The 23,789-nt window shown below is 40.3% G+C and overlaps 1 protein-coding gene across 1 annotated transcript in view; it reads right to left on the bottom strand.

Annotated features, from left to right (window-relative positions):
* LOC124544676 (protein argonaute-2-like) overlaps window positions 1-23,789 on the bottom strand; it is a 314,130-nt gene that overhangs the window by 75,241 nt on the left and 215,100 nt on the right. Inside the window, exon 15 of the mRNA XM_047123299.1 lies at window positions 19,786-19,945. Coding sequence (XP_046979255.1) covers window positions 19,786-19,945 — 160 coding nt within the window. The remainder of the gene's footprint in view (window positions 1-19,785; window positions 19,946-23,789) is intronic.

Genomic DNA, 23,789 nt, shown 5'->3' with positions numbered 1-23,789 from the left:
CCCCTACGGCACTGCGTAGGATCCTACGGTCTTGGCGTGCATCCGTGCGTCGCTGCGGTCCGGTCCCAGGTCGACGGGCACGTGCACCTTCCGCCGACCACTGGCGACAACATCGATGTTCTGTGGAGACCTCAAGCCCCACGTGTTGAGCAATTCGGCGGTACGTCGACCCGGCCTCCCGCATGCCCACTATACGCCCTCGCTCAAAGTCCGTCAACTGCACATACGGTTCACGTCCACGCTGTCGCGGCATGCTACCAGTGTTAAAGACTGCGATGGAGCTCCGTATGCCACGGCAAACTGGCTGACACTGACGGCGGCGGTGCACAAATGCTGCGCAGCTAGCGCCATTCGACGGCCAACACCGCGGTTCCTGGTGTGTCCGCTGTGCCGTGCGTGTGATCATTGCTTGTACAGCCCTCTCGCAGTGTCCGGAGCAAGTATGGTGGGTCTGACACACCGGTGTCAATGTGTTATTTTTTCCATTTCCAGGAGTGTACATTTCTTGGAAACTTGCAGCTACTGTTAATAACTTTGAAGAGTTGACTAACTGAAGGTAGGCTGATATGAATGAGTTGTATGTGCAGATCATTCTGAATCATATGTGCAGATCATTCTGAATCAGAGTTAACTTTAAAACAATTTTCTTCAGTCATTAGAAGGTGAAAAAAGTTGTTTATGTAGGTTATAGGGGTAACTTTGCGATAGTACACACCTGCAGAAATAAGTGCGACAACCTAAATATTAGAAAACAAATATCATTTATGAAAGTACAGAAATGTTTGAATGGTTTGTTTATTGAAGTTATTTGTGACACTATCATATACAACTCCATAAGATCCACATTTTCTTTTGTGTATTTGTGGATGTACTTTTTCACATTCTATCATGTTCCGAATCATAGTGAGCCACTTGGCCACTATGGTGAGGATGTCAGGATAGCCACGTTGGCTCTTTGTCTTTGGTTACCGAACTGGAGGCTGAAAACAAATTTCTATAAGTCATGCATCCAGAAAATTGGTTGCATATTGTCTTCACTGGTAAAACCTAAACCCTTGATGAATTAGATAAATTAGTAGAGAATGTAGAAAATGTTCAGTTTAGTGACGAAAGTCGTGGCTTCTAGGAATTTAGATCAGAACCCTCTGCAGTAAAAGACTCATGCACTTTCAGTAAGCCTAAATAGAAGGAAACTGGGAACGTGTTTTCTGTGCCATCAGTCAGGTCATTTAGTGTGGGACTGCCCTGTATCCAGAGACAGCACTAAACAGGGCTGACACCATCAGTCGCTGGCTCACAAGTGGAAGTCACGGAGGCCGACTAAAGGCTGCCATATAAGGTAGGGACCATTTCCGGCACAAGTTTTCCATTTGCTTGTGCCACCTTAAATCGTGAGCCAGTATGAGATCTACCTGATGCTGGTAGCAACATCTCTTTGCTTGATTATCAGTGGTACAGCAAGCATCTTCAGATATGTAGGCTTCCCCTTACTCAAGCAATGTCATAGCGTTATAGGCAAGTGCTGTCAGAGTTGGGTTAAATCTGTGTTAATTTGTGGATTTGCAGTCTATTAGGGCTGACAAACTTAACTGTTGTTAAAGATCTCTCGATCACTGTATTGCCCGGTTATGATTTTTTAAAGGAGACAAGATGCATTCTAGACTATGCAAGTAGAGAGTTCTTTGTCAAGTTTCAGCCTAACAAATGGTATTTACTGTGTAACCATAATTATATCAGGGAGTGTGTTGTGTCAAACAGAAGTGTGTCTCTTTTAATGTTGACAATCTGAGTGAGGTTGGGGCTTGGCATGTGGTGGAGATACTTGGGGAATTTTCTGATATACTGACTGATAAATTAGGAACCAGCAATAAGACTGAGTACAAAATTCATCTCACGGATAAAATCGCTGTCCTTCATCCCTTTTAAGGTTGTCTCCACCTAGAATGAAGGTCTTGAAGAAAATTATAGCTCAGCTGTTGGTGGATGGTGTGATTAAGCCACGAGTGTTCCCATACACCTACCCTTTTTTTTTCTAGTACCTAAGCCCACTGGTGAAGTTTAATGCGCAATACCAGATTACCATGTCTTTAACCAAAAGGTAGCATTAGACTCGGTACCATTACCTGACCTCCATAACCGTTTTACCAGGTTTTCTGGAGCTTGATATTTCATCATACTAGATCTTAATCAGGCCTATCAGCAGGTGCTGTTGGCTGTAGAGTCAAAGCCCCTCACTGCATTTTGTAGAGACTGGAATTTCTTTGAATAAAATTGTATTCTTTTGGGTTAGCCACTGAAGTGGTGATTGTCACGTTTGTTGGATTCAGTGTTGGAAGAATTCAGACTAAAATGCGTTTACAGTTTTTTAGATGAATGTTGTAACATATAGTAAGGCCTTCATTGAATATCTTAGTCATCTATTCCAGGTCTTGCATGGTTTACATGAAGCCGGGCTGACTGTCAAACTTCCAAAGAGAAGTTAGACCGTAGGGAGATTTCCTTTTTTGGCACACTGTGTCAGTGAATGGAATCACGACTGCTCAGGATCATGATAAAGCTATCTATTGTCTCCCCCACCTAAGGAAAATAAGGATGTAGCCAGATTCATAGGGATGGCACCACAGCTGAAACTGTAACTAACTTCTTACAGAACACTTTCCCAAATCACAACAATTTTACAGTTGAAAAACTGGAAACAAAGGGAATAAATTATAGCTTCAAAATTGGTGTTGATTTTGACCTTAAGGATAAAATAATGGCTGAAGAACACTGTGATAAAACGTTTTTTATTCCAGAGGATGCCCAGTGCACCAGTGCGATAAACTCCCTAGACCAAGAACATTCCAGTGAAAAAGGAAATGATGTCATTGAAGAAAATGCTCTCTTAGTTACAGCGAGTGTAAATGTGCAGTGCCTCAGAATGAAACTTGATACATTATCACTGTTTGTTGACGAAGTGGGACCTGATGTATTATGTATATGTGAACACTGGCAAGCCCAACCAGAAACATAATACTACATAAACATTGAATATTTAGAAATGGTGAATGCATGGTGTTGAGAAACTACTGTCCATGGTGGTGTGGCTGTGTATGTAAATAGTAAACTCAGTGCCAATAAAACTGACTTAAGTAAATTTTGTGCAGATCTAGACCTAGAATTAGCTGCTTTGGGACTGTCAGATGCCAACATAAATGTAAATGTTTTTTCTGTGTACAGTTCCCCGGATGGAAATTTTGAAAATTTCCTCAACCAGTTGGAAAGCTGTCTGTGTCACCTAGTGCACTTAGGGACAAAAATTGCTTTATGTGGTGACTTCAACATTCATATTGGAGAAGGTAATGATAAAGAAAGAGCTTTCATGAACTTAGTAAGCAGCTTTGGGCTATTCGTAGGAAACTCCCTACCAACAAGAGGAGCTATTTGTCTTGACAAAATTGTGACAAACCTAAATAGTTGGGACTACAAAGTAAGTGTGGTGGACCCTATAGTAGCAGATCACCATGCAGTAATCATGAAGAAATGGTCGAACTTAGTAAGTACACAACAAATTCCCAGCTGGCATTCAAATTACGTATTCAGAAGTAAGAGTTATTACAAAGAAAAGCTTAGATGATTTCAAAACTACAGTGTCTACTATAGACTGGATCCAAGTAATTGATGAATTGCCACCAAATTCTGCATACAATCATATGTTCCAGACCCTTAAAGTGAAATTTGATGAACATTTTCCATTTAAACCCAAGAGATATTCAAATGCTAAATCAAAATGTAGACAAAAAATTAACAAAGTAAAAGGTGGTATACTCCTAGACTAGCTAAATTAAAATGTATTGTCCAAATACTAAATGACAAGGTCAAAGCTGCTAAATATATAGATATTAAGGATAGACTGTACTCCAGTTATTTACAGACCAAAAGGATCGACAGAAAGAAAGTAGAAGAAGCAAAGAAGGAAAGCAATGCCAGATTTATTGAAGAAGCTCACAATCCTTGTAAAGCAGCATAGGATCTGGTTAATGAGCACAGATAAAAGTCCATCTCTTGCTCCAATTCTTGCAGTCCATATGAGTTTAACGACTATTTTATACAAATGGTGGAAAACACAGTAGATGAAATTCCTGACTTTGGAATAGATCCTGCAGCTGTTGTGAAATTTGAGAATAAATGCAGCATGGTAATTTGGAAGAGAGTGTATCCAAAAGAAATAATAAAAATTGTAAAAAGCTACAACTATTCAGGGAGCCCTGATATTTATGGCATGTCCTGTACTATGTTAAAAACTATAATCAGTGAAGTTGCACAGACATTAACAGTAGTAATAAATAAAAGCCTCCATGCAGGGGAATTTCCGGACTTCCTGAAAGTACCACACACAGTGCCTGTTTACAAAAAAGGCAGTCCACATGAAGTGTCAAGCTACAGGCCCATATCTGTATTACCAGTAATAGTGAAGGTGATGGAGTCAATAATGAAAGAACAACTATGATGCACAACATGGCTTTCGGAAGGGCAGGTAACAACAGCAGCTGTACTTGACTTAGTAACAAACATAAGTCAGCGGTTTGAAGACAAAGAGTCTATAGCACTAGTACTCTGTGACCTTAGTAAGGCATTTCACTGCATCCCACTTAAGGCCCTGCTCAGAAAGCTGGAAACATATGGTATAGGGGGATCTGTCCTGCAAACTCTTGAATCCTACCTGAGAAACAGACGACAAATGGTCTCTGTGCAAGGAGCTGATTCAGGTGAGAAAAAGCTACAGCACGGTGTGCCACAGGGATCAGTAATAGGTCCCCTGCTATTCCTTATCTTCGTAAATGACATAGGCTCCAATGGGCACACCTTGCAGTTTGCGGATGATACAACCTTGTTCTCAAAAGGAGAGAATGTTGAACAGGCAATCCAACAAGCAGAAGTCTTGTTGAATGAAGCTAAGGCCTGGTTTATCATGAACAAAATGAAAATTAATGAAGAAAAAACTCAGAGGATTATATGCAGCCTCAGCAATACTGGAGCACTGGGTACCGCGGCAGATGTTAAACTTCTGGGCGTTCTCATTGATACCTAATTAACCTGGCAACAGCACACCAAACATGTATGTTCCAAACTTTAACAGGTCTTGTACCTCTTGAGGAAACTGCTAACTGTGTACTATGCAATGTTCCACAGCCACATCAGTTATGGGCTGTTGTTTTGGGGCCATTCTGCAGGCTGCAGATCATTACTTCAAGCAAAAAACAGACCACTATGAACGAATTTTCATCACGTTAGGAGTTCTGACTGTTTACAGCCAATATACACTCCTGGAAATGGAAAAAAGAACACATTGACACCAGTGTGTCAGACCCACCATACTTGCTCCTGACACTGCGAGAGGGCTGTACAAGCAATGATCACACGCACGGCACAGCGGACACACCAGGAACCGCGGTGTTGGCCGTCGAATGGCGCTAGCTGCGCAGCATTTGTGCACCGCCGCCGTCAGTGTCAGCCAGTTTGCCGTGGCATACGGAGCTCCATCGCAGTCTTTAACACTGGTAGCATGCCGCGACAGCGTGGATGTGAACCGTATGTGCAGTTGACGGACTTTGAGCGAGGGCGTATAGTGGGCATGCGGGAGGCCTGGTGGACGTACCGCCGAATTGCTCAACACGTGGGGCGTGAGGTCTCCACAGTACATCGATGTTGTCGCCAGTGGTCGGCGGAAGGTGCACGTGCCCGTCGACCTGGGACCGGACCGCAGCGACGCACGGATGCACGCCAAGACCGTAGGATCCTACGCAGTGCCGTAGGGGACCGCACCGCCACTTCCCAGCAAATTAGAGACACTGTTGCTCCTGGGGTATCGGCGAGGACCATTCGCAACTGTCTCCATGAAGCTGGGCTATGGTCCCGCACACCGTTAGGCCGTCTTCCGCTCACGCCCCAACATCGTGCAGCCCGCCTCCAGTGGTGTCGCGACAGGCGTGAATGGAGGGACGAATGGAGACGTGTCGTCTTCAGCGATGAGAGTCGCTTCTGCCTTGGTGCCAATGATGGTCGTATGCGTGTTTGGCGCTGTGCAGGTGAGCGCCACAATCAGGACTGCATACGACCGAGGCACACAGGGCCAACACCCGGCATCATGGTGTGGGGAGCGATCTCCTACACTGGCCGTACACCACTGGTGATCGTCGAGGGGACACTGAATAGTGCACGGTACATCCAAACCGTCATCGAACCCATCGTTCTACCATTCCTAGACCGGCAAGGGAACTTGCTGTTCCAACAGGACAATGCACGTCCGCATGTATCCCGTGCCACCCAACGTGCTCTAGAAGGTGTAAGTCAACTACCCTGGCCAGCAAGATCTCCGGATCTGTCCCCCATTGAGCATGTTTGGGACTGGATGAAGCGTCGTCTCACGCGGTCTGCACGTCCAGCACGAACGCTGGTCCAACTGAGGCGCCAGGTGGAAATGGCATGGCAAGCCGTTCCACAGGACTACATCCAGCATCTCTACGATCGTCTCCATGGGAGAATAGCAGCCTGCTTTGCTGCGAAAGGTGGATATACACTGTACTAGTGCCGACATTGTGCATGCTCTGTTGCCTGTGTCTATGTGCCTGTGGTTCTGTCAGTGTGATCATGTGATGTATCTGACCCCAGAATGTGTCAATAGAGTCTCCCCTTCCTGGGACAATGAATTCACGGTGTTCTTATTTCAATTTCCAGGAGTGTATATTGAACTGTCACTTCCACATAAAGAGAAACCATGATATCTATAGAAAGAGAAATGAAGTTCACAAATACAGCACTTGCAACAAAGACAATATCAACATGCCGAGGTGTCGATTAGTAAAGGCACAAAACACCTTCCCAATGGTGGCCCTAAAATTGTTTAATGCTCTAGCTGATGACATTCAGTCTTTACCATGTGAGCAGTTTGAAACTACTATTTTGTGTAAGCTAAAAGAGTAACCCTTCTACGATATTGAAGAATTCTTCTCTAGTAATAGCATAGTGTTTACTTGAGCTGCAGCTCAGTTCCATGACTCCAACAGCAACTGTTATATTTAATTTCATTCTATACTTGTGTCTATTTTATTGTTGTGATATTATTGTAATCTAATTTGTAACTTAAATGTGTCTTGCGGTATTAAATTACTATCATAGTAGAGTTGTATTCATATATTTGGATAATGTTGTATCTTGACGCTGTCTGTCCAACTGTGGCTGGTGAATGACATAGAATTGGTAATAAAGGTAATAATAATAATTGTTTTCCAAAAATTTGTCACTAATCTTGTCCAGCTGGCTGCACCACTAAATCAGATGTGCTGAAATGGGGGAAAACTTCAATGGATTCGACACCCATTAGTCCACATTCAATGACTTGAAAATGGCCTTGACTGCAGTGCCTGTCTTAACTGTACCTGACCTCAACTGTGAATTTATTTTGCAAACCTGTGTTTCTAATTGAGGGATAGCGGCTGTGTTACTCCAAGAGAGTGAGGAACTGGAGGCCTTGTCCGTCTTGTTCAGACTCAACAAATTTAAACTCTGTCCTGAATACAAATTATTCTGTCTGGAAATGGATAACCAGGCTTTGACATGGGTATTGCCTACGCCATGTAAAACATGAAGGATTGCCCATTGGGCTGTTAGAAGTTTTGACTTCTACTTTCACATAAAGCATATTAGAGGTTGAGACAACCAAGTATCTAATTCTCCCTGTCATATGTTTCAATGAGAATCGCAAATAGTAGAGACTCAGCAAGCTCACCAGGAGTCCATATGTGATTCTGCTGTTGTGTGTGTGTGTGTGTGTGGGGGGGGGGGGGGGGGGGGGGAGGGGGGGGGGGGAGATTCCTGCACTCTTTGGAAACTCAGGAGAAAAATAGGATGACGGTGTTCAACTAAAGGATGTCAGAACAACAGCTTAGAGATGGTGAACAAGTGCTGGGTTATCCTATCAATACAGATCTCTCATATCACCATCTCCCAAAGGAACTGATTCCAGCAGTCTTTAAATACTTCCTACAGTCACTATGTGGGGGACAGTTCAGCATTTACGAAACCATTATGAATATTAAAGAACATTTAACTTGAGCAACTGTTGTTGTTGTTGTTGTGGTCTTCAGTCCTGAGACTGGTTTGATGCAGCTCTCCATGCTACTCTATCCTGTGCAAGCTTTTTCATCTCCCAGTACCTACTGCAACCTACATCCTTCTGAATCTGCTTAGTGTATTCATCTCTTGGTCTCCCTCTACGATTTTTACCCTCCACGCTGCCCTCCAATACTAAATTGGTGATCCCTTGATGCCTCAGAACATGTCCTACCAACCGATCCCTTCTTCTGGTCAAGTTGTGCCACAAACTTCTCTTCTCCCCAATCCTATTCAATACTTCCTCATTAGTTATGTGATCTACCCATCTAATCTTCAGCATTCTTCTGTAGCACCACATTTCGAAAGCTTCTATTCTCTTCTTGTCCAAACTATTTATCGTCCATGTTTCACTTCCATACATGGCTACACTCCATACGAATACTTTCAGAAATGACTTCCTGACACTTAAATCTATACTGGATGTTAACAAATTTCTCTTCTTCAGAAACGCTTTCCTTGCCATTGCCAGCCTACATTTTACATCCTCTCTACTTCGACCATCATCAGTTATTTTGCTCCCCAAATAGCAAAACTCCTTTACTACTTTAAGTGCCTCATTTCGTAATCTAATTCCCTCAGCATCACCCGACTTAATTAGACTACATTCCATTATCCTTGTTTTGCTTTTGTTGATGTTCATCTTATATCCTCCTTTCAAGACACTGTCCATTCCATTCAACTGCTCTTCCAAGTCCTTTGCTGTCTCTGACAGAATTACAATGTCATCGGCGAACCTCAAAGTTTTTATTTCTTCTCCATGAATTTTAATACCTACTCCGAATTTTTCTTTTGTTTCCTTTACTGCTTGCTCAATATACAGATTGAACAACATCGGGGAGAGGCTACAACCCTGTCTTACTCCCTTCCCAACCACTGCTTCCCTTTCATGTCCCTCGACTCTTATAACTGCCATCTGGTTTCTGTACAAATTGTAAATAGCCTTTCGCTCCCTGTATTTTACCCCTGACACCTTTAGAATTTGAAAGAGAGTATTCCAGTCAACATTGTCAAAAGCTTTCTCTAAGTCTACAAATGCTAGAAACATAGGTTTGCCTTTCCTTAATCTTTCTTCTAAGATAAGTCGTAAGGTCAGTATTGCCTCACGTGTTCCAGTGTTTCTACGGAATCCAAACTGATTGAGCAACTATGAATGTCAATGTAAGGAAATTGCTTGGCCAGTGCCAAGAATGTAAAATGGCTAAGTCAATTCCAATACCCGAAAGTGAGATCTACATTCCAGTTGGGCAGAGAACGCCATAGATAAGCTGTTTACTGACTATTTGGAGGCCCTACTTCACTCTAAATGTGGTAACAAGTACATACTTGTGGTATTTGATGCATTTGCTCACCTACTTCTGGTGGTTTATGCATTTGCTCCTTTTGTTCCAATTCCTTCTGAGAACATCCATGACAGCTGGCGATACCATTCAGCATCTACCCAAAATCCTTTCAGTGTTTAGGGCATCTAAGGTTTTAGTAAATGATAATGTGCTGGCCTATTTGTCCCACGAATTCAGGAGGTTTCATTTTAATAGTGCTATTTCTCACATCACAGTCACAGCCTATTACCTGCAGCCATCTCTCACAGGTAGAGTTTATCGTAACATAAGGTTGGCCCTGATTATTTTTCATTCTCAGTCTTGGGCCAAGTGAGATCCGTCCATCAACTGTCTTAACTTCTTGTTTAACACAGCTGTGTGCAAAACTCATAAAACTACATCTCCCAAACTGATGTTTTCATTTCTAGGGAATTTCCCGATATAAAGTCTGTAATCAGTAAACATTCTTCCTTAGGTTATTAATCCAAAGACCATCCAAAACGCCGGCCGCGGTGGCCGTGCGGTTCTGGCGCTGCAGTCCGGAACCGCGGGACAGCTACGGTCGCAGGTTTGAATCCTGCCTCGGGCATGGGTGTGTGTGATGTCCTTAGGTTAGTTAGGTTTAAGTAGTTCTAAGTTCTAGGGGACTTATGACCTAAGATGTTGAGTCCCATAGCGCTCAGAGCCATTTGAACCATCAAAAACAATTGGGAAGCTGCTAAAAACAATACTGAAAAGGTGGGAGGTTGCATGGTATAACAGGGGCAGGCACCCTGCCTCACTAAAGGAGAGTGATGTGGTTCATTTTTAAAAATTTTGTGCACAGAGTACAGTTGGATAGACATTTACTGCTAAGATGCTCCCTCACTTTGGGGGACTGTATGACATCATTAGGATTACCTCCCCAGGAGTTTCCTGGACCAGGACCAAGCCTCTTGAATACCGAGATCTGGTACTCATCATGCCTAGCATTGTTTAGCCAAGGTTTTCTTCACATTCTACATCTACATCTACATCCATATTCCACAGGCCACCTGACGGTGTGTGGCAGAGGGAACTTTGAGTACCTCCATCATTTCTCCCTTCTATTCCAGTCTGCTATTGTTCGTGGAAAGAAAGATTGTCGGTATGCCTCTGTGTGGGCTTTAATCTCTCTGATTTTATCCTCATGGTCTCTTCTTGAGATATACGTAGGAGGGAGCAATATACTGCTTGACTCCTCGATGAAGGTATTTTCTTGAAACTTCAACAAAAGCCCGTACCGAGCTACTGAGCATCTCTCCTGCAAAGTCTTCCACTGGAGTTTATCTATCATCTCTGTAACACTTTCGTGATTACTAAATGATCCTGTAACGAAGAGCACTGCTCTCCGTTGGATCTTCTCTATCTCTTCTATCAACCCTATCTGGTATGGATCCCACACTGTTGAGCAATATTCAAGCAGTGGACGAACAAGTGTACTGTAATGTACTTCCTTCGTTTTCGGATAACATTTCCTTAGGATTCTTCCGATGAATCTCAGTCTGGCATCTGCTTTACCGACGATCAACATTATACGATCATTCCATTTTCAATCACTCCTAATGCCTACTCCCAGATAATTTATGGAATTAACGGCTTCCAGTTGCTGACCTGCTATATCTTAGCTAAATGATAAAGGATCTTCATTCCAAGTCATGGCACCTGCAATGGCTCTGTAAGGGATTTAAGCACATGTGCACCTCAGTCAAGATCGGTGGGAATTTGGCTGTTTTGACAGAATCTCAAATAGGACAATGTCTTGTAGTTCAAAGCCATTGTGGTTGATCACTATGTCAGCACAACTGATATTTACTTCATAGGCCCAGCCATCTGTCATTGGAGAGCTGTAACTTTACCTGGCCTGTGTAGTGATGGGGCATATTCTGGAGTTGCTCCTACTACCTCGGCTGGCGGACATGGGTTCATACACTGCCCATGATTTGCTTTGCCCTAATCCAGGAACAAGTAAATAGTCACTTAACTGTAAGAGTGTGTTAGTTTTAGGAGACACATAATTTTTTTTAAATTGAAATCATAGTGTCTATTGTCTCTTGTATTTAAGTGCCTCTTAATATTTATCTTCTCCTAATACTAGGTGGGCAAGGGACTCAGTTGTATGCCATCATGTTTCTGTTATATTCAATTGCTATGTAAATTTAATTTGTAGTCTGCGTGTATGGTTTACAATTTGTCAAGCATCTGCCTGGGAGATCAGCCGAAATAAAGGTGTTGCTGTATTCATCTAATTTGCATGCTTCATACCCTTTGCTTGCCTGAGATTTCATTACTCATAAAAGTACTTGGTAAACACTTCAGTCTGTTTTATTGATGTGTAAATGTTAAATTTTCTGCCTTCTACAATTACACACATTCGTGAAATAGACTGCTTCACAGCTGTGTGTGTAAAGTCAAAAAGCACAAGTCTATTTCCCAGATGTATAAATTAATTTGAAGTTCCTGTTTACTATGATTACCTATTTTAGTGAAACAGATGTCTCCCTTTAATGTTTTCACAGCTGTGTGTGTTAAGTTATAGTTTTCATCAGTATGAACTTTTTTAAAATTCTGTTTTTCATGTAACTGATGTTAGTTCGTGTTCAAGTCTGCTTCACAGACGAATACATTATTTTATATGCATACAGTGACATAGTAATTCCTTTGTTTTAAAATTTAAATACTAATTTTCCTATCATTTTATTTGGTGCAAGAATCTGATTCGCAGATGCATACATTAACTAAAATTTCTGCTTTTCCAGCTTGTTCAAACTAGTCAGACACAATTTTTTCTGCTTGTCTTTTCAGCTGTGAATGTGTTTTTTTTTTAATTTTTGGTATTTACTCACATTACTGTCTACTCTGTATCCTGTCTGCTTCACAGATGCATATATATGTTATTTCCTGCATCATCTAATTTTGATAACTTCTGAATTTCTCAGAATCTAACTATTTGTTTTCCCACTTAGTTTCTGAGGCAAACTAATGTCACCTGCTTTTGTAATTAAAGATTCACCCACTGGGCAAATAAATAAGTATTTTTACTTCTAACATTATTTTATTTTCGCACACCACCTTACTACTCCCAGATGCTTGATCCCCAACAGTCCAAACAGAATACACAATTTTATTATACAATAATGTCTAATAGTGCTCACATACAAGTTTTTTACATTTATATTTATAACTAACATGATGTTTAAAGCAAATACACACATGTCTCAATGTGAAATACATGTGTAGGTTGTACCTGCACCTGAATGGTATTGGTTCACAGGTATATCACAGTTCTTTTTTTATATTTATTCTTTTAGAAATTTTCATTGGCAAAATATATTTGTAATTATTATTGTGACTACAGATGCACTCTACATCTACAATTCATGCCGAAATCATTTCCCCACCCCTGTTCCACTCACAGATCGCGCAAGGGAAAAATGACTGTCTGAATGCCTCAGTACGAGCTCTAATTTCCCTTATCTTTGAATGGTGATCACTGCGCGATTTGAAAGTTGGTAGTAATAATATACGCTCTACATCCTTGGCGAAGATCGGATTTCGGAATTTAGTGAGCAGCCCCTTCCATTTAGTGCGTTGTCTATCTGCGAGTGTGTCCCACTTCAAACTTTCTATGAGATTTGTAACACTCTTGCAGTAGATAAATGCACCAGTCACAAATCTTGCCGCTCTTCTTTGGACCTCCTCAATCTCCTGAATCAGACCCAACTGGTAAGGGTCCCATACAGATGAACAATACTCTAACACTGGATGAACTAACGTATTGTAAGCTATTTACTTTGTTGAAGGACTGCACTGCTTCAGGATTCTACCAATAAACTGCAATCTAGAGTTCACCTTGCCCATTACTTGTGTAATCTGATCATTCCATTTCAGATCATTTCGAATAGTCACACCCAGATACTTGATGGATGTTACCACTTCCAAAGACTGGGCATTTATTTTGTACTCGTACATTAATGGGGATTTTTGCCTTGTTATACACAGTAGGTTACACTTACTAATACTGAAATATAACTGCCAGTCATTACACACATTTATTTTCTGCAAATCCTCATTGATTTGTTCACAACTTTCGTATGATAATACTTTCCTGTAGACTACAGCATCATTGGCAAATAGTCTAATGCTGCTGTCAGTACCATCAACCAGATCACTTATGTAAATTGTAAAAAGCAGCAGACCTATTACGCTGCCCTGGGGCACACCTGAAGTTATGCTTGTTTCTGCTGAAGTCACCCCATTCAGGACGACATACTGCTCTCTGTCTGTTAGAAAACTTTCTATCCTACCACATATGTCATCAGATAGACTGTAAGAGCACACTTTTTGGAGCAAGCGACAGTGTGGAACTGAGTCGAACACCTTTGGAAAGTTGAGAAATATGGCATCAACCTGGGACCTGTTATCTAGATCCTGTTGTATATCATGCACAAAGAGGGCCGGCTGTGTCTCATATGACTGCTGTTTCCTAAAACCATGCTGGTTTCTGCAGATGAGCTTCTCACAGTCTAGAAAGGTCATTATGTCTGAGCACAAAATATGTTCCATGATTCTACAACAAATCCATGTCAGTGAAATTGGCTGGTATTTATCTGCATCCGATTTTCTACCCTTTTTATTGATTGCTATGACCTGGGCCTTCTTCCAGTCCTGTGGAACTTTCTGCTGTTCCCATGATCTCTGATAGATGATGGATAAGAATGGTGCTATATTTGTAGCATAGTCAACATAAAATCTTACAGGGACTCCGTCTGGATCAGATGCCTTCCTGGTGTCTAAGGATCTTAACTGTTTTACAATCCCAGATACACTAAACACTATGTCAGCCATCCTTGCATTTGTTCAATAACTGAAAGAGGGTATGGTGCTGCAGTCTTCTACCATAAACGAGTCTTTGAAAGCTAGGTTGAGAATTTTGGCCTTCTGTTTATCATCATCAATTGCATTACCCGTACTGTCAGCAAGAGAAGGTAGTGAATTATTTGTAGCGTTCACAGATTTTACGTACGTCCAAAATTTTTTGGGGTTATTTTTAGAATATGCAGAGAAAATATTGCTTTCAAATTCGTTAAAAGAATCTCTCATTGACCTTTTGACAGCTGCTTTCACTTCGCATAATTTCTGTTCATCATTGGGGCAGTGACTACGTTTAAAACGACTGTGCAAAATTCTCTGCTTTCTCAGCAACTTCCTAATAGGTTTGTTGTACTGAGGTGGATCCTTTCCCTCCCCTACATTTTTGCTAGGCACATATTTCTCTAGCACGTAGTGGACAATACCTTTAATTCCAACCAAAGATGCTCAAATATCCTTGTGTCCGTGGTGAATGCTTGGAGCTCACTATGAAGATATTGATTAATGACACTTTTATTTGAGTTCCCAAACAAGAAAACTCTACACTGTTTCTTTGGTGTTTTTGCAATTTCCACTGACAGAAGCCACAACGACATTATGGTCGCTAATACCTTCTTCTAGATTCAAATGGTTCAAATGGCTCTGAGCACTATGGGACTTAACATCTGTGGTCATCAGTCCCATAGAACTTAGAACTACTTAAACCTAACTAACCTAAGGACATCACACACATCCATGCCCGAGGCAGGATTCGAACCTGTGACCGTAGTAGTCGTGCGGTTCCGGACTGAGCGCCTAGAACCGCTAGACCACCGCGGCTGGCTCTTCTAGATTAACTTCCTCAAAATGCTCAGGTCTGTTTGTCACTACGATATCTAATATGTTCCCATCTTGAGTTGGTTTTCCAACCAATTGCTCAAGGTTGTATGTTGAGAGCGCTCCTAGGATAACTTCACATGAGTCTTTGCTTCTGCCTCCTGTGATAAATGTGTAATTTTCCCAGTCAGTGGATGCCAGATTAAAGTCTCCATCTATAACTAATTTATAATTTGGATATTTATTCCCTATGTACTGAAGGATTTCCCTGAAATGTTCTGCCACATTTGTTGTGGATGCAGGTGGTCTATAAAAACATCCTAATACAATGGACAATCCTTGTCTGATTGACAGCTTTATCCAGACTATTCCACAGTCTGACCCAGTATCGATTTCAACTGCATTTAAACAGCTTTTAACTGCAATGAACACACCACCTCCCATAGCATCAGTCCTATCCTTCCTAAACATGGTCCAATCTGAGTTCAAAATTTCACTGTTACTTATGTCTGATTTCATCCAGCTTTTGGTACCTAATACAATATTGGCATTGCTACTGCCTATTTCAGAGAGTAACTCAGAGATCTTGCTACAGACACTTTGACAATTTACTAACATGATATTGAGCATATTTAAATCCTTTGGAATGAACTGTTTAGGCAAACTAACAATTTTTACAGTTGACACATCCCCATCAGTGTCATGAACTGATAATTTTTCAGGCCAACGGTTTGTTTCCTGTGGAGAGGAACCTAATCAAAAAACCCGCATGTGCACACCACAAGTAATGTGCTACCCATGTAGCTGCTTCCTGTGTGTAGTGCACCCCTGATCTATCAAGGGGCATCCTACAACCTTCCACCCCATAGCGTAGGTTGAGGAATCTACAACCATTTTTGTCACAGAGTCAACGTAGCTTCTGGTTTAGATTCTCCACTCGACTCCAAACCAGAGGACCCCGATCCACCCTGGGTACAATGCTGCAGATCATCAGCTTGGCTTCCACTCCTTGAGAGTTGGGACTGCCTTTGCCAATTTAGCCAGCCATCAAAAGGACCCAAGGATTACCTCAGAACCCCAACGACAGGCATCGCTGGTGCTGACATGGGCAACAATCTGCACCCCGCACGCTTGATAGCCGTTGGAAGAGGCTCTTCCACATCCCGAACAAAATATATACATAGTAAATTAAATTCTTTTGCCTTTCTTAAAAATATCGTCACTGGATATACTGCAATATTTTTGTTGCAAGTTTGGTGTTTTTTAGGGGTAAGCTGAATTATGAGTAGCAGGTACCATTTGTAAGTTCTACCTTACGTCCTACGGGCATAATTTGTGAAGGAATGTATTGAACTGGTGATTCAAGTGTGAAAGATAGATAACAAAATTCTGTAACATTTTATTTCAGTTTAGGAAAGGGTATAACCCAATACCTGGAAATTTTTTATATTCTAAAGTTGGCAGTGCTTACATTTAACAAGAAGGTGTTGACAGTAGACCAAATACTCATTTGTCTCAACTACATGAAAACTGTTGTTGCAGTGCTATGTTGAAATGTGTGTCTCCATTACAAATCCTGATGCTGCAGTGTGAAGAGCATAATTCAATTTCTTCTTCCAAAGAAAAACATGCTGTTCCAGATTTTTTAATGAAATTAAATCTGTTATGGGGCTAGCTGATGAATAGTAGTAATGTGTACCATCAGATCAAAAGGAACATCTGCCACTGCAAATAATGTTGTGAAGGTCACAAGATATACATGTATGAAGGAAGAAATGAAAAAGTTGTATCACATATGTGACAATGTGTGTACTCATCTAAAAGTGATCCATTAGACAAACATGTTGAGGCTGCACTCATGTGAGTTTGTGTTCTTATTAGTGAAGTTCATCAATGCATGAGTATTCTTACACATGATATATACTTGCCAAACAACAACAAATTAGGGATGATTAGTAATTGAAACAAAAGTATTCACAGCATATCATTAACCTGTCAGACTTAGTCCTTCCCACCTAAGTCAGATACTGAATACACTTTAGCTACAAGCAATACAGCAAACATTTAGTTACTCATGCACTAAAGAAAGGAACAACATTTAGATGTACCTTGTTAGAGGACTTTCACACCCTCAAGATATTTAAAAAGAAATTATGTTAGTAAGATTTCATTACCACAGCATCAGATAAATGCAACACCATTGTACTTTTGAACAAGCATGATTATTTGAAAAGTTTCGAAAGTTTCCTGAGTCCCACATGCTTCCAAATCCTTCCTAAATACCCTATAAGTTATTTGGAGATGAGATTAAATGTGTACCTAATTCTTACAAAATTAAGTTTTCTGATTTTGAGTCAAAGCTATTAACATGAACCCAGGACCTTATAGACTCTATGGGATTCCAAAAGCCAGCTGTTGTGGATGAGCAGTTCGAGGCACTTCAGCCCGGAACTGCGCTGCTGCTGCTAAGGTTGCAGGTTCGAATCCTGCTTCGGGCATGGATGTGTCTGATGTCCTTAGGTTAGTTAAGTTTAAGTAGTTCTAAGTCTAGGGGACTGATGACCTCAGATGTTAAGTCCCACAGTGTTCAGAGCCATTTGAACCATTCAAATTCCAAAACTATGTAAGCAAGGTGTACCCATCTGTCCAGTTGTACCATTATTCACTGCCTCATCTTACATGTTGACTAGTAAATCGGACACTTTAATTAAAAATAAGATAAAATTCAAATCAAATCAATGGTATTTCAAACTCAGTGGAACTTATAAATAAGATTAAACATATATCTTACAGAGCATCAAGTGCACCATGTATCTAAGATTAAAGATATATCTCTCTGATGGCTAAATTAGCATCCTCTGAAGTCTGTAATTTGTTTTGCAACATACCGTCAGGTGTATGCAGTAATATTCTGGCAGAGCTGATGTCCAGGTTTAATGACAGCTGTGTAGAAGTGAAGACTTGAGACTGACCATTTAGGTATGTTTAGCACCAAACTATTTCCAGTTCCAAGGGACTCTGAGTAATCAGGTAGATGGTTTAGCTATAGTTTTCCCTCTTAGTCCACTTTTGGTTGAAATGTTCATGGACTACTTTGAACAAAGAATCTTCAAGTGCACATATTAAACACTGGCTCAGATATGAAGTTGGTGTATTGTGTGTGTGGAGAGGCACTACAAGACAACTCAACACACTTTTTCATAACTTAAAAAGTCAACTAAAAATATTTAGTTTGCAATGGAGATTGGCAACAAATCCACAAACTTCCTATATCCAGCCACTGACATTAGTACACAAACATACTATTTCAACATTTATAGAAAAACTACAACCGCAGACACAGTAATAATCTTGCTCACAACACACGGTAACACACAAACAAGCAGCTTCACATTGAAAAGTGCACCATCACAAATCTGTCCCCATGTCCAAAGGAAATTTGAAACAGAGCTAGACATAATAAAATTTATTGCCTCAACCAACAGCTGCAATCCTGTCCTGACTGAAAACTGAAAATTATGAAACTTATACCCTTCCTCTATGCCTGGAGGTTGCCAAATTATGACTCCATAGTTGCTGAGCATATACTGAGTGAGAGCCATAGCACCAGCCACAGTCCAATGTTTTCCACGTGGAAACAAAGACCAGAGACTCAACCTGCTGGAAGTCCTGGAAATCAAGAACACCTAGCCCACATGTCCATTCCTTTCTATTCTTATATTCTCCTGTATCTATTTATTTTATTCTGACTGCCTATATATTCCATACATTTTGTTGTTACAGCTGTCAGTTCTATCCTTTACCCTATTTCTGTACCTCCTTTCATACATGACACCTCTTCACACTATTCTTTATTAGTCTCTCAATTACTAATTTTATTGGGATTGTTAATTTAATTTAAATTATTATATCGGCACTGTTTTTTGAGTTTACTGTTAATGTTTTTCCTGGTTTGTTCCATTTAAATATTTATTTACTGCTTAACTTTTTACTTTTTCAATTGCATTACAGCTGCACTGTCAAAGATGAAATTTACTGAGTGTTTGTGCCTCAGTCCAGATGGGTAACATATTTTCTAAAGTTGTTCACAAATATTATAACCTCTTTGATAATGACAGTCAGTTAAATTCTGATGATGGTCTTGCAAGACAAAAAATGGTTAACTAAATAAATTAATCCTGTAGAACATATGCAATATTGTGATTTTCATTTATAATTGTGTTGTTCTACCACAAAGGAATAGAAGGATCAGTTAACGTGATTGTAAATTTTTAATAAATGTATTTCTTTTTCCATTTTCAAACAAGCAGTACTCTTTATTTATGGACATGCCTTGTACTTATGGAGTATGCTACCAAAAAACAACTTGACTATGTCAAAATTTTCGCAATGGTTAGATAAGAGAGAGGTAAAAATGTCCTCAAATAGGTCAGGTCTATTTTTGCCATTAGATCTAATAGATATCCATCATGACTGGAGTCTGACCTATCTGTTATACGCTGTTTTTCAGCGAAAGCATTTAGTTTCATTACAGACAATAAAAATAAGTGCTCTGTAATTTCAATACAATTACATACTATACACAAATTTATTTGAAACTACCAACCTGGTAAGCGGTGCCAGTTTGTGATTCACTCCATTTAGTTTTGAATTCACCTTCAGTAAAATGTTTTGTACAGTGCTGTAATTGGATCGTGAAACAGTCTTCCACTTAAGGCACTGTGTGAGAAGACCAACTTCCAACTCTGCAAACTGTTTCACTTGGGCTGAAAAAAAATTATAAATTATATAGTTTCAGTTACACACTAAAATGCAACAATAACTGAAACACTACATAAAAATAATGATGCATTCCCTTTGTCACACAAACCCAGCTGACAAAGACAATATCAGATTTATTAGAGAAAATCTACTATACACCACGGGCTGCACTAGAAACATTTATTTGCCAAAACCAGTTTTCAGGTTTGTAACCCATCATCTGTGGCATACTATGTACTTCCATAACAAATACATGCATGTCAGTTAATATGATAGGTTCTCAGCTCTGTCCTATAACATAGTATACAGATTGTCATGTGTGTTACTGCTATCAAATCTTAGGCAGGGACTATTCTTGATGACGTTTGACGTAACTGTCATATAGTGTAAACTGCCTTAGATTTGACAGCAGTAACATACATGACCATTATATTACGTTATATATGACAGATTTCAGGTCCTATTGCATCAACTGACACTCATGCCACTGCTGCAGAGGTGTGTAGTATGCAACTGATGACTGCTTATAAACCCAAAAACCTATAGTGCAGCTCACAGTGTATAGAAGGTGTCCCTTAATAATTATCTGAAAGTTTCAGAGTCCCAAGCATTCAAGATTTTTTACAATATCAAATGCAAAGATAATGCTAATTTCTCAAGATAATTTGACAGGATGTTTCATTACAAAAAATAACAGTAGAAAATTAAATCAGCAATCATGGACATTACAACTGCTTCTCCAGCAAAACTACAATTTGTCTCCATAAAGGAGCATTACACTGAATTTACAAACTATTTTGTGACCTATTGACTCAGTAGAAACAGGCATAAAACAAGTTACTGCTGAACTAAAAGTAGTTTGTAGTCATTGTACGTTGACTAAATATGAAGAAATTAAGAGTAACTTTAGAAGTGAACAGATGAGAACTGCTCCACACAGAGTTGCACAGGCATGTGTGTATGCATCTTGTTGGTTGCTCCCCACTATCGCCACTTGAGCGCCAATGTATTTCAGTATCTGAATCAAATCATCAGTATTTTTAGGCCATCTTGAAGGGAGAGAGTGACCAATTCACACTGGGTGGCATGGACGCATGTATGCATCTTTCTGGTTAAACCCTGCTAGAGGAATTTTTTGAATGTTTAGGCCAGATTGAGGGGGTGACCTATTCATGCTCAGTTGTGTGAATGCATTTACATGCTTGGTTGGTCGAACAACACCAATGGAAAATTTGGTTTTTAACAATACGTTAATGGGACAATCGACTCACTTTAGTTGCATGAACATATGCATGCGTTTAAGTCAGTTAGTTTCCACAGCCCAGTTAATCCTCATTGGGGAGATGAATGTGGACAAGGTCTCCCATTTCTGAGGTCCTAAGATAATAATATGGTCTGTCACTCCAAATACCTTCCCAACAAGACATCCAAAGAGTAAATGTATACTGGTGTGCAAGATTAAAGCAACAAACAGAAATTTTGCAAGGCTGCAATTATTTTGCCACAAAACAGTGTAAATAGGTGGTATTAAGTAGAAACAATGTGAAGAATACATAGTGTAAACATCTGCAACATGCATAATGGTAGACAAAAATGTTCTTCATTTTTACCAACTTAACAGATCTGCATACACATTCTGACGACTGGTTAATGGGCTCAGTATGGGGTGTGACAACCTTTGGCAGCAATACAGCCCTGACAATGACAGGGCATGGTGTGAATGATGTCATAAGTCTCATTTATCTATTTATTTTATTTATTTATCTACAAATTCCATAGATCCTGTTACGCGTGTGACGCTAGGATGTAGAACGACTTGAGTAATGTATGTTCACAGACCATGGTATCAATTAGTTTACAAGAGGAGAACTAGACATAAATTACATAAGACTTGCAAAAATAATAATGAACTAAAATAAAGTCGTAGGAATAATACATTATGCAAAGTTTATCACATTACAAAAGCCTATTTGTCACAGTAAGTATATGGTTACAAATAGGAACAAAAGGAACATAAACAAACAACAGTAAATGTAAATACATACAAAGACTACTTTTCTCTGTTGAAGTATTCATCAAGTGAGTAAAATGTTTCCTCGATTAAATATGTCTTTAGATTGTTTTTGAATGATGCAATGTTACTACGTAGACTTTTTATATAGCTCGGTAATAAGTTAAATATTTTGACACTGGAGTAATGCACTCCTTTCTGTATGCGAGTTAAACTTTTTAGTTCAAAGTGGAGGTCAGCCTTCTTTCTTGTATTGTGATAATGGAAGCTTTCATTGGTTTGATAGTGGGCATGATTGTCAACCAAGAAACTCATTAGGGAAAAATGTACTGGCAGGTTGTGGAAAGCATTCCAAGTTTTTTAAAGAGCATACGGCAGAAGGCTCTCGTGGGTACTCTGCACATCATACGGACTACTTTTTTCTGCACGAGGAAGATTTTTTTAGATGAGGGTGAAATGCCCCAGAAGATGATGTGATAACACATAATGGAGTGGAAGTATGCAAAGTATGTGGACTTCGTGACATTTATGTCTCCAAATTGTGAGATTGTCCTAATGGCAAAAATTGCTGAGGACAGTCTTTTTACAGTCTCGAGGACATGGTGGTCCCAGTTGAGCCTACTGTCTATGTGGAGGCCTAAGAATTTGGTGCAGTGTACCCTTTCTATCTGATTATTGTTATTTAAAACAGTAATCTCCTGGGGGAGTTTGTGGTCAAGGCTGAAATGGATATAATTAGTTTTGCTCAGGTTTACTGTGAGCGAGTTCACTTGGAACCAGGTTAATAGTACTGTAAGTAATTTTTTGGCATCAACCTCTATATCAGTGAGCTGTTTGTTACTAATCAAAATGCTGGTGTCGTCAGCTAACATGGTGAACTTGCATGTATTGCATGAAAAAGGTAGGTCATTTACGTATATCAGAAACAGAAACGCACCAAGGCCATAGCACCCATTCTTACTGCAGAGCTGCATGCAGTCTTGGAGAGTGGTTGGTGGATGCTGACATGATGCAAGTCATCTCCCAAGTGCATCCCTGACATGCTCTATGGTATTCAAATCAGGAGAGAACACAAAGTCTGGGGCCACAGCACCTCATGACATCTACATCTACATCTACATCTACATGATTACTCTGCAGTTCACATTTAAGTGCTTGGCAGAGGGTTCAACAAACCACAATCATATTATCTCTCTGCCATTCCACTCCCGAACAGTGCATGGGAAAAACGAACACCTAAACCTTTCTGTTCGAGCTCTGATTTCTCTTATTTTATTTTGATCATCATTCCTACCTATGTAGGTTGGGCTCAACAAAATATTTTCGCATTGGGAAGAGAAAGTTGGTGACTGAAATTTCGTAAATAGATCCCGCCGCGACGAAAAACGTCATTGCTTTAATGACTTCCATCCCAACTCGCATATCATATTTGCCACACTCCCTCCCCTATTACGTGATAATACAAAATGAGCTGCCCTTTTTTGCACCCTTTCGATGTCCTCCGTCAATCCCACCTGGTAAGGATCCCACACCGTGCAGCAATATTATAACAGAGGACGAACGAGTCTAGTGTAAGCTGTCTCTTTAGTGGACTTGTTGCATCTTCTAAGTGTCCTGCCAACTGCAACTGCAGCTGCAAATGAGGTTCCAAGATTTTGTCATGATTCCTGACAGCAGTTAAACCTTTCAGATTCACCTGTAAAATTTCATGAAACAGAGTTTGTGTGGTAAACATAATACCAGCCCACATCATTAGGGATGCTCCTCGATATTGGTCTCTTTCCACAATATTTGGGTCGCAAAACCATATTCCACTTCCCTCCAGGTGCAAATCCATC

Source organism: Schistocerca americana, chromosome 8 (genome assembly GCF_021461395.2).
Source record: "Schistocerca americana isolate TAMUIC-IGC-003095 chromosome 8, iqSchAmer2.1, whole genome shotgun sequence".
Classification (NCBI taxonomy): Eukaryota; Metazoa; Arthropoda; class Insecta; order Orthoptera; family Acrididae; genus Schistocerca; species Schistocerca americana.
The sequence above is the reverse complement of the archived record's forward strand: the minus strand, read 5'-3'. Positions and strand labels throughout refer to the sequence as shown.